Consider the following 18,628-nt stretch of genomic DNA (forward strand, 5'->3'; position numbering starts at 1 on the left):
TCACCAAGTCGGAGACTATGCAGCTTAATCGGTTATATAATTTTAATACTAAAATTAGGTCAGCAGAAGTCCCAATTACCGATCAGTTAGGATAACTTTAAATTTCATTATCCATGCGGTGTAGGATTCTAGTGTACTACCAGTAGCAAATTTTCAGCGAGAACTGGGTTGACTTTGTCTTTTAAGGCGTAGTCTTTCGTCTAAGCAAACGATCACTATCTTTAAGAAAAGCAGAAAATAACACGCATTGATTTGATTTCTCTTGGCCTTCATTTTATTCGGGATTTTCAGATTCTCTAGTTTTCAATTAGATGAAATAAATCTTAACTTTACTCCAAAGGGAGTAAGCAGAGCTCCTTTTAGTTGCTTTATCCTGAACTAGTTAACGGAATTATTTCAGGATAAATAATTCCGATAAATAAAACTGAAATAGAATTACCATCCAACTAACAAGTGCATTTCATTACTTTCATATCTTAAAGAATAATAAAGCTCAGTTTTGTTTCCTTTTTCAAACACTAACTAGCGTAGCTGAATGCCAGATTTAAATACTTCTGGAACTTTAAAATGAATATCTAATAGATTTTTAGTCGGCCATGGCTATGAAGAATTCTAACCTGAACAAGTATAGTTTGCATTAAAATATAGCCTTTGCATTACATTCAACCAGCATGTTAAATTAACAACTGATCCGCTCTGCTAAGGATAAACTCCATCCTCTAGCACATGGTTTCCCAAACTGAGTTCTGCGGAACACCATTGTTTCGCAATAAGTTCTCCTGAAATTTGTCATTTTAGTTTTCTAAGTATTTTTCATGAATAAATATTTTATACTGGAAATATTCTGGGGAGAATGATATTCGTGAATATGTCGAAAAGCTCAGACCCAGAACACCTAAATAGCATCTGTGTAGCAAATGTCAGTGACCAAGCGGCATATTTTTAAACATGGAAATATTCATGAATTATCGTTAATTTTCACACATTGAAATCTTTCAACAATCGGTTAAGAGAATACCGCTGTTTATGGCCGATCATAAAAATTGCATGCAAGCCGATTACAATAATGGGCGGCGTATCCTCTGTTCTCAAAACTGAAAGAGATAACGTGTGTTGCAAACGTTAGTGACCAATCAGCAAGGAAGTATAAAGAAAATTTTTTCCACTAAAATTTAAGATCAAGATAATCTGTATCCAGTTCTCAAATCTAGTAATACTGAATACTTTCTTTGCAAGTTCGTATTGTAGGGTGAAAGTTTCGAAACTGTAGTGCCGTGATTTTTTTAAAAGTAATAGGCCTGCGGATTTAAATTTTAACATGAATAAGAGACAAGGGACTTTGTTTAATTTTGGTATTAAGAAATCTCTTATTGAAGGTGTTTGTGACGCAACAGATAGTGATTCATCCACCACCAGCCTACAAAGTGATCTCCAGGATGTACAAAAGGAGGAGAAAACTACCAGCGCACAGGAGAAAACGTCTGCATTCACTCGTAAGTACTTATAATAATATAAATTTTCGGTGATTGGAATGGGATATTTCAATGAAAATCAGCACAAATTAATTTAATGTTTAATTATTAATTAATACATTGCTAAATAACCAAGGTGTTCCGTGAAAATTTCAGGATTTGTGAAGTGTTCCGTCGTCGGAAAAGTTTGGGAAACGCTGCTCTAGCATATCGTGAAGTGTATGAAGTTCCTTTTGACTGAACTCGGCCTTTTATCAGTAGACAGGAAGATCTGTTAACATCCGTCTTGAACATAAAACATTCGCTACCGTTATTATGGTAAGTCAGGACTGGCAGACCACGCTTTGGACATCCCCTCACACAGGATTAGATGGAAGAAAACTAATGTGCTATTTAGAAGTCGTTGCAAACCAGAAAAATTATTCTTAGTCAGCAATCGCTATGAAGAATTCTAACCTGAAAAACTTGTGGGACTGTCGTCTTATGATCAACTCTTACATAGCAGTAATACTTTTTTTACAACATTAGAGGGCGCGAAATTAAGACTTTATATCTTTTGTCCGTTACCATTTGAATTGTTTCACTTATTGTCGCCAGTTAACTGTAACATGTAAATATGCTCTGAAGATGCTGGTTTGAAATCCATAGAAATATATAAGCAAGTTAATAAACGTCTCTTTTTTTTCCCTATAAAATAGTTCGTTTGGTTTTATTAATACAGTTGAAATAAATTGTTTTAAAATGAAGAATAGTCAGAACTAAAAAGGCCATGCTTGATGGTCAAAGTTTCGCTAGAACAAGAATGTGATTTTGTGATGTCCTAAAGACCAAACTTACACCCCTTCCAATATTTCCTTCTGATAGCTAGAACGATTTCGGACAATTGCTTGAACCTGAACCAGCATAGGAAGACCATCTTTGTAAGATATTTTGAAATCTTTGCGAAAGTCTCACGTCATGGGCGATACCTAAGCTGTCTTCGTTTCAAGACGAATTTATAGTGAACTGTGAACTCGATTCTAAGCAGTATTTCAGACCTATATCCAATGAGTAAATCTCCTTGGCATGGCGAATACATAAATATTCCTTACCAATATTGCCGTTTTGTGTTCATATTTTAACTTTTTTATTATTTAAAACCCACTTTTTTTGAGAAACTCCCCTGATTCAAAGATCGAAAAAACATTCGAAATAAATTTAATAATTAATAATACATTTATTTTCTATATTTTGTTTGTAAATGTTACGCATAATCCCGTGAGGAGCACGCATCGTGTTGAAGTAGCTTTCAACATATCGACGAGAAGTCATGAGGTACACTGTTTACAGAACAGGTTCTCGAATGCTTGCGGAAATTTTCCTCCATTATGTGTAACAATCACTAGCTGTTTACATAAAACATGGCTTTCCGAAATGTTTTGGCCGATTTCGAATACGTAAATGGTTACCATTATCGCAATCCCGTAAGTTGGTTTTTTAATTTTGCCATTCTTAAATATTCCAAGTACTTGACATTTCATCGCAATAAAAAAAAAATAAAAAAAAACACTTATGAAATATCAAGTTGTAAAATTTTCGTTTGGCTCTTATGGGTTAAACATATATAACAGCATATTTTGTTAAACGTTCTCTTGTAAATATTTTATTTGAATTTGGTACTGTAAATAATTAACTCATACGATAAAATTATCATACTTAAGTACTTAACCATTTTTGTTTCTATAACAAAATATACCTGGTATACAATGGTCCAGTTTTTTTATTATTTTTAATAAAACACTAACTAGTCGTTAACAGATTTATTTCGTTAATATGCCGCTAATGAGTAATAAAATCGTATTTATACTGTTCAGAAATGAACTTTTTTTTTCAATGAAAAACTTTATTTTATTTTTTTCTCTAGTGGCAAATTTTCATATTCAGTAACGCTTTACGATTTTGTAAGTTAAATGATTCAATATATATATATATATATATATATATATATATATATATATTAATTTCGAAGTCATTGTCTCTACCCGCCCATTACTATTACGCCTATTTGGGCTATATTAAATCAACGTTCTAATATCTAAATTAGAAACTTATCTCCATTTCAGTGTTTTCTTTAATTTCCAATGTTAAGCTATTGGAATAATTACAACACAAAATGAAATGATTTGCGCTCAATAGGAAATGCGTTTTCTTGTATCCTTTAGTAAAATAGATCGTGCAGTTTTATATCCGGTTTATAATATAAGTTTTGCTTAGTCATTATAAAACCAAACACTTGTGTTAATTTAAACTATTTTATTATCGCCTTCTACAAAAAGTTAAACATTTTAAAATAACATTTAAAGCATCTGCTTAACAATATTAACCAGGCGCCAATAAATATTTTAAGGATTTCAAAGCAGATGCTGTCGCTTCGGCCACTTAATCATCGAAGCTATGGCTGAGTTGAATTTTTGGACTCCTGAAAAACTTGAACCGAAAAATCCAGTTCATACGTTGAACAGATGGAATGTTTAGTTGGGTATCACTAATGAGAAATTTTCTTCTGTAAACAGACAGGCAAACCTATCTTCATGCATCATCTATTCCAGAAAACTAGGATCGTGTATTCGAATTCTAAGGCTACGGAATCCCAAAGCCACTCGTTTATTTCTTCAGAATGGAAATGATATATCGACATTAATCATGCGGAAGTCGCGGTCGTAAGAATTGCAGGGTAGGTCGCGTCTCGCTTGTATCTGAGAGATGCATTCATTACTAGTATGTGCTAAAATGCGATAAAACTTAAACACTGCAAATATAATACAGGATGGCTTATTTATTTTCAGTTACAATCGAGAAATTACTGAACAAAGAAAAACTAAACCAATATTATACTGACATTGGAGGTCGCGGTATCTCTCAGATACAATTGACTATAAAATATCACATCCTTATATATATATATATATATAGCACTTGTTAAACCAAACCTGACCTCATTAACAGTGTGAATATCACTCATAATATATGCACGCGCAGCTACTACTTACACATATCCAAGCTATACATTGGATATGTGTAAGATATATCAATTTGTATCTGTCAGATCAGCCGCGACCTCGCAGGGTTAATTACCTGAAATGCTTTACTGAAAGCATGGACATGTTTGTCGAAGATGGTCCGTTCTTAAATTCTTGGAAATATAAGATTCAGGATACCACTTTTCTCTTGTGACAGATTAGTACACGAGTTCAGTGTGTTTCCCCTCACTTCCAGGTTCGAAATTTACGTCATCACCCGTATTTCGCTATCTTTTTTAAGTGATTAGAGCCTCTGTGAAAATGCGTATGTGTTGATCACACGCGCAAATATAGATGACGGGATATACATCAAGATGTGCCCTGTATAAAGGGAAGCAAACAACAACAACAACAAAAAAAAAAACTTTCGAAATGCACGACGAGTGCCCTCCAGGTAACAATTACTCTTGTTTTCTGCACGTGATGTTTCGAATGTCGTTTAATAAGGAAACGAAGATCCCCAAAACTACTTCCATCACGCAAATCTGGATCGAGGCTTTTATTTTGCAGCTGCATAAAACTATACTCCATGTGCGTAATCTTAGTGCTATATTCTCAAAGTATGAATATGCAGTCATAACGGACTGTCGAGATAGAAGGGATTGACCAAAAAAAAAAAAAAGACTTCCTTTTGGCTAAAACGTTATTCAAAGCTGCCAAATTACTGAATTTCTTATCTCTGGAAGTTCATGCATTCAGCTTTCAGAGATAAGACTGCATAATCTATTCCAATGAGGAAAAGAATGTTAATGAGACTTTCTGTCAGATGGAATGCTTTCGATTACTTGAAACCTCCGCAGTTTGTCCAATGGCGAGTAACATAACTAAGGTCACCTGCGAAACGACTCTGGAATCCAGCAATGGCTAATTAAGTGAAAAACAAATGTTCAAGGTGGATCAAAAACTGACTTTTCTTTATTCTGAAAAGAAAGGTGGTGATGGTCATTAGTGTTTTGGTTTTCCTGCTTTTGAGATGGATTGAAGATTCGCTATTATTCAAACTCTGGTCTTCAATTAACAGGATATCTTCTGGGTTAAAGCATATTTTAGTATCCAAGCACCTAAAAGTGTTTTTTTTTTTTTTTTTTTTTTTGAACTGGTCGAAAGAGTAAAAGATGCATCAGGTAGAACTTGACCAGAAAATACTCTTGACAGATTAGTTTCCTTTTAAATTTTTTTCCTTCAGAAATTACCAGCGTATTTTGCTCCTACCCACAAAAATTGAACCTACAGTAGATTAATACTGTGGGTGGTTGGAGTTTTTTTTTTTTTTTGAATAATCTGCCATTTTATTACCCTTCCACCCGGTAATGAAATTCTGCTCGCACATAGACGATCGTAGACATCTATGCCCACCACGAATTCAAACCCTCATCCTGTAAGTTGAAGAGCTGGTGCGCTATCCACTCACCAACCAAGCCGGCACTTTTTTGATTTATATATTTGCCCATTTTATCTACATAATTATTGATTTAAATCCTTGAGTTGCTAGCAATAAAAGAATTAATCGTGCATATTGACAACTACATTATTTTTTCCCTGTCTTTCTTTTAGTGTGTCCAATGAATAAGTTGTTGGTTCAAATCCTACCCTGGCAGGAATGTTTGTGATTGTCCAATAGATGTCTGGCCAACCTTTGGATACTTGGGCAATTAAACGCGCATTCATTCACCAACCAATAGGTAGTAGCCTAGTTGAATCGCAGTGATTGTGAATTTCATCGAGGGTTCGGAGGCCACCACCCTGATTACTGAAGGCTTGAATTGGCTTGCAAATTTTCGTTCGATTTCTAGTGGAAGATTTCTGGCCTACCTAAGTTTATCCACAATACCAGATTGTATGATAGGTTTCCAACCTTTTTGATGGGTGGCATTCGCATTAAAAAATAAAAATAAAATAATCGAATAAGACCAGTCCTATCACGAAACATAGATCGTGTATGATCACATGAATTATAATACACGAAACCGAAGACTGGTATAAGCGTAATCATTTTTACCAATTGTCTTGTAAGGAAAGACATCGGTCATACATTACTTTTCCTTTAAAATATATAAGGCATAGCAATCACTTCCAGGGTTTTTTTCTTTAAAGTGTAAGAAGAGATGAGTGAAAATTTGAGACTATATAATACGGCGAATATAGTACAAAATATTTTAATACGAACGGATACTTATTGCGTGTTTACGTATTTAAGCAACGCCAATAATAAGGAATAAAAATAAAATCTTCAAAACAGAAGCGACCTGAACGAAAACATGGAATATTGTTATAGCAACACGCACGTTGTTGGCTGTTAATAGCTTTGTTCGACACTTATTAAAAAGCAACGTATATGTATTGCACAGTATTAGTGACTAACGTAGGCGACACATTCTTACAGGACATTGGTAAATATTTTTTTTTTTTTTTGAGATTTCAACACAAAACTGTCGAATTAATGATACAGCATTAGATTTTAAATAGACAGTGTTACTTTAATAATTAAATAATAATTTAATAATTTAAATTATATTTATGCTTTAGCAACTATTTATAACCTCATAGCTTTATTGCTTCGTAGTAATTTCAACCAATTCAGCTTCATTTTTGGTTTGTCTCAATTTTCAGAAAAAACGCGAACAAAATTGGCAAAAAAAGAAAAAAGGTTCTTGTAGTTTGAAGCCTTATGTGATCGTCCAATTTTCCTGCATGTTCAGATGCATTGTGATTACATATATTCGATAAATAAAACTTGCGGATCGTTGTAAGCGGAAGTTTCATCTACAAGCAGAGATTTGAGTTTGAATCGGATCTACACCCTCTGTCCAAAAAAGAAACTGAACTTTTCGAAAATGGAAGAAATTAGTGGCGCCACCTGTTGTATCTTTTTGTTATCGAAAGCGGCAATCTTCATTAGTGTTGTGTCGACTATTTATGACATTTGTTTCATTGGAAGCCGAGTTATAGTGCCAAGAGTGACAGTGTTTTGACGAACGGTCGGTCGTCACGATATTCATGCCGTATGCGACGAATTCTCGCTATCAATCGCTTCAAAACTTCGAGATAAAACTCACCATCGACGTTTGGCCAGGCAGAACGAATTCTTTGGAATTATAGAAACAAATCAGCATTGTCTTTACTTTTGACTTCTCCAAGCGAATTATTTTCGAGTGCCCCTTTTCTTGTGGTCTCCACTCAGCATTCTTGTTTGCCAAACTTTGTGAAAAAAATGAAGTATCAAACCAATTACTCTTGCATACTGAAGTAAGATGGTTGTCTAGAGGTGCAAGTCTACAAAGGTTTGTTGAGTTGTTCGACTCGACCCTAGAGTTTCTTACACATGTTAATTTGTTTTTGAGTGATGAACTGAAGAGAAATAAGAATCATATTTTCTACTTGGCGGACTTATTTTCAAAATTTAATGACGTACAGACCCGTCTACAAGGTAAAGATATCACGATTATTCAAGCTCGGACGATTCTTTTAGGCTTCCAGGCTAAATTAGCCTTATTTAAATCATTATTATTACGAAAATATTTTCAGTACTTTTCGAATCTACGGCAATTGGAAGTAAAAGATGAAGACTTAGAAATATACACAAAACATCTTCAAAATTTGAGCGATGATTTTAAATTGCGCTTTGCAGATTTTGAAAACATGCACATTCCAGATCGGGTTATCATGCCATTTTCTGCAGGTATTGAAAATATTGAATCTAACTTACAAGATGAGCTTATTGAATTGTCACTTGATCTTGAAGCTAAGATTCTTTTTAAAAATAGGATTTTAACACGTTCATTACCAAGCTGACAATTGGAATTTCGTGTGGTGGCCAATTTTCGTTCATTTAGGTAGCGACGGTCACGCGATAACGCGTGATCAACCAAAAGTGAGAATTCGTAACACGCGATATCGCGTGATTGGCAATGAACGTTTTCAGTTACTTTTGGACGAATATAAATGTTGTGTTGTAGAAAAATATCAAAAACTTTCTGAAGTGGTACTCCCCTTTTTGCTTACATTTCTAAGCTCGTAGATGGTTGAAGCTGGTTTCAGCGCCATGTTAACTCCATTTTAACAAAACAAAGAAATAAGCTAGATATAGAATTCCGTGGAGATTTAAGGCAGAAACTTACTAATTTTGAACCGAACATTGCTAATCTTGTCAAGAGTCACGAAGCACACCCTTCGCATTAACAAAGTTAGTAAATTGCATACTAAGTTAATAAGTCTTATTTTCATATACGTGTATATAAGGAAGATTGTATTATTGCTATTTTGTTATCTAAATTTATATTTTATATATTATTTATCCCTCCTATCAAATATGTAATGTTAAGGACGTCAAAAACGTATCCCTTTGACGTTAAGCCAATATAATAATATATACTATATTACACATAGTATATGTTTCTTGTATAGTATATACAAGAAACACTAACTATAAAATAAACAATCTAAAAACTCACATAAGCGTCTTTTTTGCTTGTCCTATTATAATTACGTAATAGTAAAATAGAGGGGGTCGATAAAAAGTTACTCTTGAAGGGGTCGACGGTCAAAGAAGTTTGGCGACCCCTGGTCTAGACAATAACACCCAGAAGTGGTTAGTGGCTGTAATTGGTTATTATATGCGAAGCAATTGAATGTTGTCATGAGTTGCTGTCTTGCGTGTGTGAACTGACGTGTTTAGGACACCGATATAGACAAGTTTTTAATATATAATTTTTTCTATATATACATATATATAATTTAACGTTTTTTTGCCCATATATTTATAATGGGAAACATGAAGATACTGAATGCCCCGTTTTCTGCCAGAGCTTTCGCGGATTGTATGATTAAAGTCGAATGAGGTTGGACTCGTGTATATAATAAGTAACATCACCCATCACTGGACAAACGCTATGGAAAAATTTGAATCTCAAGTAGTTGCACTCGATATCTCTTTACTAAGCAAACTCCCATCATTTGGACTGCCTCAGGACTTCTGCAGATGGATTGCCAGCTTCCTGTCTGGACGCACACTATGTGATGGTAAACGGCTCCCTATCCTCTCACCATCCAACTAATGTCGGGGTCTTTCAAGGTTCAGTTCTCTCACCGACCCTCTTCTATGTATCAATGACCTACTTCAGTTGACCTCTAACCCAATACATAGTTTTGTAGATGACAGCACACTGCATTCCTCCCTTTCATTTGACAAACTCTACTCTACACAACTCACTTCAAACCACAGAACATCAACCACCGCTGCCCTTAATTCTGACCTCCAAGCCATCTGCCAATTGGGCTCAGATAACCTTGTCAGCTTCAACTAGTAAAACCCAGTTCTGTCTTATTTCTCACAAAAAAAAAGAACCATTTCCCCCCAGCATTGTTTTCGATGACACTCAAATTCACAGACAAGACAAAATTTCTCTTCTCGGAATTACTTTGACATCAAGCCTCTCCTGGCATAAACACATCACAACCATTGCATCCTCAGCTTCCAAAAAACTAGGTTTTCTCTTTCGCTCAAGACGTTACTTCACCCCTAAACAGCTGTTAACATTATACAAATCACAAATCCACCCGTCTATCGAATGCTGCTCTCACATCTGGAGTGGGGCTCCAAAAAGCTCCCTCAAAATGCTTGACTCAATACAGAGGAGAGCAATTAGATTAATAAATGACCCATCCCCTCACTTTCATATAGACGCTTGGTCTCTGCAATTTGTATATTCTATAAATATTTCAGTGGGAAATGTTCATCTGAAACAGCATCAATGATTCCCCACCCTGTACTAAACCCATTGGAACACGTACAGCTGCCGGCGAACATTCTTTTACAGTACACCTCGAAATCCACAGACAAGTTTCTTTCCCTCCTCATTCATCCCTGCTACTGCACTACTGTGGAACAGTCTTCCCCTGACATATTTCCCAAGGAATACAATATGCAGGCGTTTAAATCAAACGTAAGCAAGTTTCTCCTTTCACAACCCATCACTCATATACGGTACTAACGTACTATACGTTGACCAGCCAATCTCTTGTATATGGGCCCCAACATAAAAATAAAATAAAAAAAACGAGTTATTCCAGCCTTTCTTTGATTCAATCCGGAAAAAATAATCCCACAAGTGATTATTTTTTCTGATTTCTGTATTATATTATATAGTTAAAAATCGTATTAAAATTCAAATAATTCGTGTCTCACTCTAGTATTTGCCAATGATAATTTGATCTCACCACGATCATCCCATCCTTTGTGCTTCTCACAAATGCTCGAGTGAAGCCTATTTGACGTTTGTTTTCCATATTTAAAATTATATTAATTGATAAATTAAAGTATTCAAATTTATTTTGCAGTTAATTTCATTGGACCAATTAAGATGAACGCTGATGCGCTATGTACTCTTAAAACTTCCATACATCAATGCAATCATACGGTTAAAGTCACTTGAATTCGGTAGCGCGGGTTGTATAAGCCACACGACCAGCACACCCAACTGAAATTGGCACGCGACGCCACTGGTAAGTAGGTATGTTCATCCAATTTATATTACAGAAGTGGTCATGATTGGGAACTGGATTGGACTTAATGCCATATGCAGCAATTCAGACAATAAATGAAGAGAATCAGTTTGTTATTGATCACCATTTGGTACTTGTTTTGTCCAAGAAATGTATCGTTTTTTAAATTACTTATAATTCTTTCTGTATTTTCTTAGAGGGTGCCAGTTGTAATATGTTTACCTAATGAAGGAGTGAGAAATGGACTCAGAATCATTATCCATGGGACTGTTCATGCTAAGCCTAATGCGTAAGTATTTCACTAATTATATCTAATGAACTTCCTTATTAATAAGCTGAAATTAAAATGAACTGTTCTGGTTTATATAAACTTTAAACTAATCCAAATATTTTTACGTAACTGCATTAAAATCCCATTTTCGTTAAACCGACATTTATGATGGGAATGGGTAATAATCAGAATAATCCACCTCTGAAATACTTGCTCAAAAAATAATACTGAGAAATACTAATACATATTGAAATACGATAATACTGAGAAATGATTGCATTTTCTCAGTATTTTAATAAGCACGTTTTTGTAAATTATATTGAACTAAACATGTTATGCAAAAGAAGCGGATGTGTATTTCATACAGAAAACCTAGAATTTCCCACAAAATTAACTTCTGAATAAACAAGCGATTCATAGCGTACGCCTTGCTTTGTTTTCATTCGTGACTACTACTGCTACAGCACTTCTCTGAAACAATGTATGCTCGCGCAAAAAACCTCACGTGTGGATCGATGCAGTGTGTAATTTACTTTTATATCTATTTATTTATATAGAACTATCGATAGGAGTAATTTTTATACAGATTAGTAGGAATGAAGTGTAAATGAATAGATGGTATCTGAGACATTAAAATAAACAATATAAGTAATGATTTTATATTCATTTTTAAATCATAGTCATAACAGTTGTGCAGCTCATTCTGAAATTATTTTTAAAGACCTTTTGAAAACAAAACAGTTAATTTTAATTTCTCTCTTTAGATTTCTTCTTAGCTTGCAGAGCACAGACTCAAGTGTTGCAGACATTGCTTTTCAATTCGGAGTTCAGTTTGATCCTCCAAATGTAACCCTGAACAGCAGGGTCAGTGGAAAATGGGGCTTGAACGAAAGAAGCAAACCTTCGCCGTTTCTTCCTTTGGAACCATTTCTATTGGTAGTTACTATTACAGATGAAGGATATGAGGTAAAAGAATTTTTTCTTTATCACTTCTTGCAATAACTTTAGAAATTGGGGGTTTTAGGTTGCTATGCAACATGTTTTCTATTGGCAACTTCGTGTAAAATATGTTATTAAATTTTTTACGTAAATAATTGAAATTCTCTTTAAGTTACCCGCTATTCTTCGCAGAATATCAGGTAGTGATCATTCAAAAATTACCAGAAAATTGTAATAGTTAATAATACAGCTTTCAATTGTTTTTCTAGTATCTGCCAAAAGGTCAAGTAAGACTTTCAAAAATTACATTATGGTAGATATCTTCAAACTTTGAAACATAGCGACCCACTTTGTATATATAATTTATATATAATTTATCGAAATTGAAGAAAATCCAGGATAACACGTCATTAAAATTTAAAAATTATAAAAATATTCACTCAGGTTTTATACACCAACTTAATTTTGACATCTCTTTTTTTAAGAGAAATCGTTACGAGATTTTAAGTACGCTATTTTTCACCTAGTTTTCATGATGGTAAGGCGTGTGTCATCTAATAGTGATAAAATAATGCATATCAATTATCGTGTTGATAAAAAAAAAAAATTTTCGTCGAGGCAAATTGGATTACGGTTGTAAATTAGGCAGGAGAGTTTTGGGGCTTTTATTATGTTGTGTCTTGAAGATCATGCAATTTTTGAATCGGTGCTCTTACCAAAACAGTTCAGAGTCCTGCAGGAGGTGCCGGTAAGGCTACATTGAAAGATATGGAACAGCAGCCAAACGAGATTGTCAGACTGGGAGAACTATTCAACAAAAATTGGCCAGGAAAGGTGAAACTTTATGATACGTTTTCCCCTGCAAGCGTTTTTCCCATCTGAACAACAGAATGTACAGATCCAACAAATCTCCCATGCCGTTAGTCCTCATAGGGATCCATAACATATATAAAAATATCTACAACTTGAAATAATCTGCGGGCTCATTGTCACACCAGAGCCACTCCGAAAAAGGGCATATTCTGGGCAGTGCTATAGATGTCAAAAGTTTGGCCATGCCCAGAATTTATGTAAAGCTGAATTTAAATGTTTGAAATGCGGGGACAGACACCCAACCAATATCTACACAGAGCCGAAAACAACCCAGGCTAAATGTGCCAAATGCGGTGGCCCCCATCCTGCCAACTACAAGGGATGCATTCAGCACCCAAAAAATATACGGATGGAATCAGCCAAACAGTCCTCTTCTAGTACAAGAACACCAGAGGCTCAGCGTCCACAGTCAGAGACCTTCAAAGATAGTGACTCAAAAGCAAACAAGAAGTTATGCTGACGTGGCACGTACAAACAAATCAGCACCTACAAACCTAACAGCTGTTATTACAGCCTCTCTAGCCAACATGCTACAAGACTTCAACTTGTCAAACTCTTCAGCAACCTCCACCAAAAGATTTCTCCGTGAAACACAGGTCCTCCTCACAGCGCTAATTGATGAGTAGAAACACTTGTCACAGCCTCTTTGCAGATCATTGCATGGAATGCAAATGGCCTAAGAAATAAAATTTTGGAGCTTCAAGACTTCACTAACAGATATCAACCAGATGTTATATTAATCAGTAAATCACATCCAAGACCCTCAGATAACCCTAAAATAAGGGGTTATCGCCTATACAGAAATGACATATTGGTCTATAGAGGTGGCGCACTGCCATCTTCATTAAAAATTACATCAAGCACAATTCTGTGAACAACCCTCCAACCACTAATCTTGAGATCATGGGCGTGGAGTGTTCATCAGCTTTGCTGGCAGGCTGAAAATCGACTCTCCTTATAACCCATCCCTAAAAACTATTACGCTCTGACCTAAATGCCATATTATGCGTCAGAGAACCCACCATTATAGCCGGGGATCCGAACTCCAAACACCCTGCATGGAATTGCAGATCCACCAACAAGAACGGTTGGTGGATCTGCTACTTCAGATGGGAAGACAAGAATACCTGTCTCTTCCCCCTCACTCCTATATATCGTGGGGAAGATTGTCGGAAGTGCTCAGGGATGGTATTGGCCCTGTTCCTCACATACGTACAAAAGACGTAGAATCTGCAGTTACAAGCCTCTCCCAACTAATTAACTCCGCCATAAGGTAGCCACCTTCTACAAATCTGTCCACAAGCCTGGTCGTTTGCCTGAAGACATTATCAACTTGATCAGGGGAAAAAACAGAGCCAGGAAAAGATTTCGTAACACTCGTGCACACAAGATAAAACAAATTTAAACAGACTTACTGGGGCTGAGAGATGCACTCAAGGCTCAGAGACCATCTATGGGAAGAAAAATTAGCCTCTATCACACCTACTGATCACTGTTTGGAGATTATTAAGAAATATAAAAAAAAGAGGCAAATCTCTTCCCCCAGTATTCTGACCAGGGCCTTGTACACACTGATGCAGACAAGGCAGAGGCTAGGGCAAGAAATTTGGAAGAGCAGTGCAAACTTGCATATTGAAATTTATACTTCAATCACATATACAAAATTCACAGACAGGTCAGACCCTCACTCAAACTTCCTGATACCAGTACTGACCACATTGCACCCACATCACCTGGTGAAATATATAATATTATTAAAAATTTAAAGAACAAAAAAGCTCCTGGACCAGATGGCATTTCAAACAGGGTGATCAAGCTGCTGCCTCGGAAAGCTGTAGTGCACCTGACCATAATAATAAATGCAATCTTAAGATTTCATTATTTTCCTTCCACCTGGAAACTGGCTGATGCAATCCCTATACATAAGCCAGGCAAGGACCCACACCTACCGCAAAATTATCGTCCAATCGGTCTTATCTCCAACCTGGGTAAGGTAGTGGAGAAGGTCATCCTCTCACAACTCCAAACCTCAGTAAATGACCTAAACATCCTCCCTAAAGAACAGTTCGGTTTTCAGCAACGCCATAGTACTACCCAGCAAATCCACAGAATTGTGAAATACATCACCACCAGCTATAACTGGCGCCAGTGCACAGGAACTGTTTTTCTAGACCTATCCAAAGCATTTGATAGGTCTAGAAAAAGACTCCTACACAAACTTATCTCAGCCGGTATTTCACTAATAATAGTTCATCTAATCCACTTATATCTCCAGAATAGATCAATACAAGTCAAAATCAATGGTTCTACCTCATCCCAGCGCCATATCTTCGCTGGAGGAGTGCCACAGGGATCCCTACTAGCTCCATTGATGTTTTTTATATACATGTTGGACATACCCACAATCCGATGTCTTCCATCATGGCCCTGTATGAGGACGATACAGCAACACTAACCAGATCTCTCCGACCACATTTCTTTACCAGAAAGCTTCAAGAAAACCTAAAGTTGGAGGGTTAGTTCTCCAAATGGAGATTGGAAGTCAACCCCCCCCCCCCCCCAAAAAAAAAGCTCAGCCATTCTTTTCTCGAAAAGGCCAATATCTCCTACAAGAGATGTATTACTATTCAATATTAAAATTTCCTGGCAGACAGAAACAAAATATCTGGGTGTAATTCTCTGTGAAAAGCTAACTTTCAATAAACACATCAAGTCTACATGCGCAATGGCATCTAAAGCCATCGCTCAGATCTAACCGCTAATTAATAGAAAAAGCAAGCTCAGCAACAGAATCAAATTGCAACTATACCAGATGACGATTCGTCCTATAATCACCTATGCCTCTCCGGCCTGGAGCCACACCTCTAATACTAACATTATCAAAATACAGCGAGTGCAGAACAAGTGCTCGAGAATGATTCTGAACGCCCCGTGGTATGTTAGAAACAACCAACTGCATAGAGATACAAATATTTCTTATATTTTCTCTTTCCTACAATCTTTAGCATCTGAGTTCTTCCTAAAGACGTCTATACATCCCAACGATTTGGTTCAGCAAGCTGCAGCATACGAATCAACGGACATAGAAGACCAAAAGCTATTTTAACCTCCTGTAGCGATGCATAATCTCTATCCCAATCAGGGCGAGGAAACTGCTCATAAATTTTACCCTCACTGTAACCGCAACAGATAACGGGGAATATGAAAAGCATCTTGCTTCACCCCTAAAGACATAATTGTCATTAAATACGTAATTTGATTAACAATAGTTTGTTCAAAACTATCAACAATTAAAAATGATGGTTCAATTATAAAATATTTGCTATCTGAGTAAGTGTAAAAAGTGAAACTGGAAAAAAAAATTTGACGAATATGATAAATCATCATATAAATACATTAATTCAATTATAATAAAAAGTTTTATTTGGAGCTTTTATTCTGATAAAAGAACAGTAAATGGCGAGGGGACTCAACTACAATCGTTGGGTCTTCGCCCAATGCACTCTTCAACTGGGCATGCCTGAGCTTTCGATTTCCCTGCCCCCCCCACCAAAAAAATCATATAATGGGGTCTCAAAATTTTGTATTATACTATATTACTCTTTAGATGCTAAAGGAAAATACATACAAATTACTGAAACTTTTGCTGGCCTATCCACAGGTTGCTGTGAATGGTGAATTCTTCACCAAGTACGGATATACGGATGAAGTACCACTTGATCGAGTTCATAACTTGGTATTACGAGGTTCTGTTACAATTCATGCTCTTCACATCCCCAATTTAGCAATGCAATACGTAAGTATTAGAAATGGAAATCTAAAATCAAGAATATTAGTAATACGTAGTATACCCTACAATTAGTCTTTTTTTTTTAATTGCAGTGAATTTTAGGCTAATTTAATAATAATGATGATGCTCCCATAGTCTATAATGTGTTTTTTACAATACGCCACATACACTAGTTTATTTTTCTATTGCTTCTTAATATGCTAATTTATCGAATTTAAACTTATACAAGCAAACATGTTAACCAATCAAATAAGGTTAATAAAATCATATCTCAACAAAAGAGCCATGCAGGTAAAAAATCAACGGAACAGCTTCAACCAGGCGCAAAATCCTAGCAGGAATTCCACGGGACTCCCTGCTATCCCTTCTACTATTCACAATCTACGTCGCGGACATCCCACAAAACCCGAGGACAACCATTACAGTCCTACGGCAATACTAGCAAGATCTCTCCCCCCCCCCCCACACACACATGGTAATCCGACGACTCCAGGACATTATCATTACACTGGTTCTCGGACTGGAGGATCCAAGTAAACCCCCACAAATGCACAGCCATACTATTTTTCAAAGGCCTGCACCCACCAAAAAAGACATCCAGCTCTTCGGAGAAAAGATCCCTTGGCAGACAGAAACCAAATATCCTAGAGTACAACTCGATGAAAGACTTCGATTTAACGGCTACATTAAACTCACAGGCGCAAAGACATCCAACATCCCTATGATCAACCACCGCAGCAAACTAGATACGCGAAACAAGCTATTGTTATACAAGATGGTGATACGCTCTGTAATCACATATGCCTCCCTAGCATGGAGCCATACCTCTAAATCAAACATTCTAAAATTGCAACGAATACAGAATAAGTGGCTGTGGATGATACTGGACGCCCCATGGTTTATTAGAAACACCCAGATCCACCGAGAAGTCAGCATTCCATATAGTTCTTCAGAAAAGTTCTCAAAGGCAAGCACGCCCAAACCACTAATTAGACAAGCTGTCAACTACAATGAAGCCGAACACTGAACACAAAAGACCCAAGACAATCGTACTCCCAATTGAACACAGCTATCCCCACAATCCCCCAAAGGGCGAGCATAAAGCTCACAACACTCCTCCCCCCACTAGGTTTCCGCACCAGACAAAGGGGAATAGGAAAAATAAGTTTGCTTCACCCATCTAGCCAGTAATCTTATTGTTAAAAGTTGATCACTGCATACCAACAAATCCACAATTCATTTATAATCGTTTATTAATGTGAAAAATCCAGATTTTTTTTTTATATGAATGGATTTTGCATTTTTAATTTTCAGACTTGTCCGCTGATCCTTGCAATTCCTGGAAAACTGACGTTTGGAGATATTCTGACTATCAGAGCAAAGATACCCCAGGAAGACACGTTCGTATCCTTCCCTAAATCATGTTATTTAGATTCTAGCGAAATTCTTTTATTTTTGTCCGATTTTTTTTCTTTGTTTCTTTTCTTTTTGCTATATTTTGTCCAATATCAGTTTAGAATTAGAAGGGAAAAGTACTATTCATCATATTAAAAAAAAAAAAAACTATTACGTAATGGATAATTTAAAGTTGTTTTATTGTAGTGTTACTAGATTATGAAGACTCTAAATGTTATCGCACTGGTGATTGACTAAATAAATAATTACTCCTTCCAGTTTTCAGTAATAAAATTTTAATTACAAGTAACTGGATAATTTAGTTTAA

General features: G+C 36.0%; 1 protein-coding gene across 2 annotated transcripts in view; it reads left to right on the top strand.

Annotated features, from left to right (window-relative positions):
* Window positions 1-2,776: 2,776 nt before the first annotated feature.
* The window catches only part of LOC150097600 (galectin-8-like), a 34,722-nt gene continuing 18,870 nt past the window's right edge, over window positions 2,777-18,628 (top strand). The window contains exons 1-5 of one of the 2 annotated variants that reach the window (XM_090407561.1): window positions 2,777-2,935; window positions 11,230-11,321; window positions 12,068-12,269; window positions 16,777-16,911; window positions 18,220-18,305. In XM_090407561.1, the coding sequence (XP_090263687.1) occupies window positions 2,873-2,935; window positions 11,230-11,321; window positions 12,068-12,269; window positions 16,777-16,911; window positions 18,220-18,305 (578 nt within the window). In that variant the 5' untranslated portion in view covers window positions 2,777-2,872. The remainder of the gene's footprint in view (window positions 2,936-11,229; window positions 11,322-12,067; window positions 12,270-16,776; window positions 16,912-18,219; window positions 18,306-18,628) is intronic. The other variant, XM_090407562.1, reaches the window with a different exon arrangement.

Source organism: Typopeltis vanoorti, chromosome 17, assembly GCF_054136105.1.
Source record: "Typopeltis vanoorti isolate ZY-2024b chromosome 17, IOZ_Tvanoo_1.0, whole genome shotgun sequence".
Lineage (NCBI taxonomy): Eukaryota > Metazoa > Arthropoda > Arachnida > Uropygi > Thelyphonidae > Typopeltis > Typopeltis vanoorti.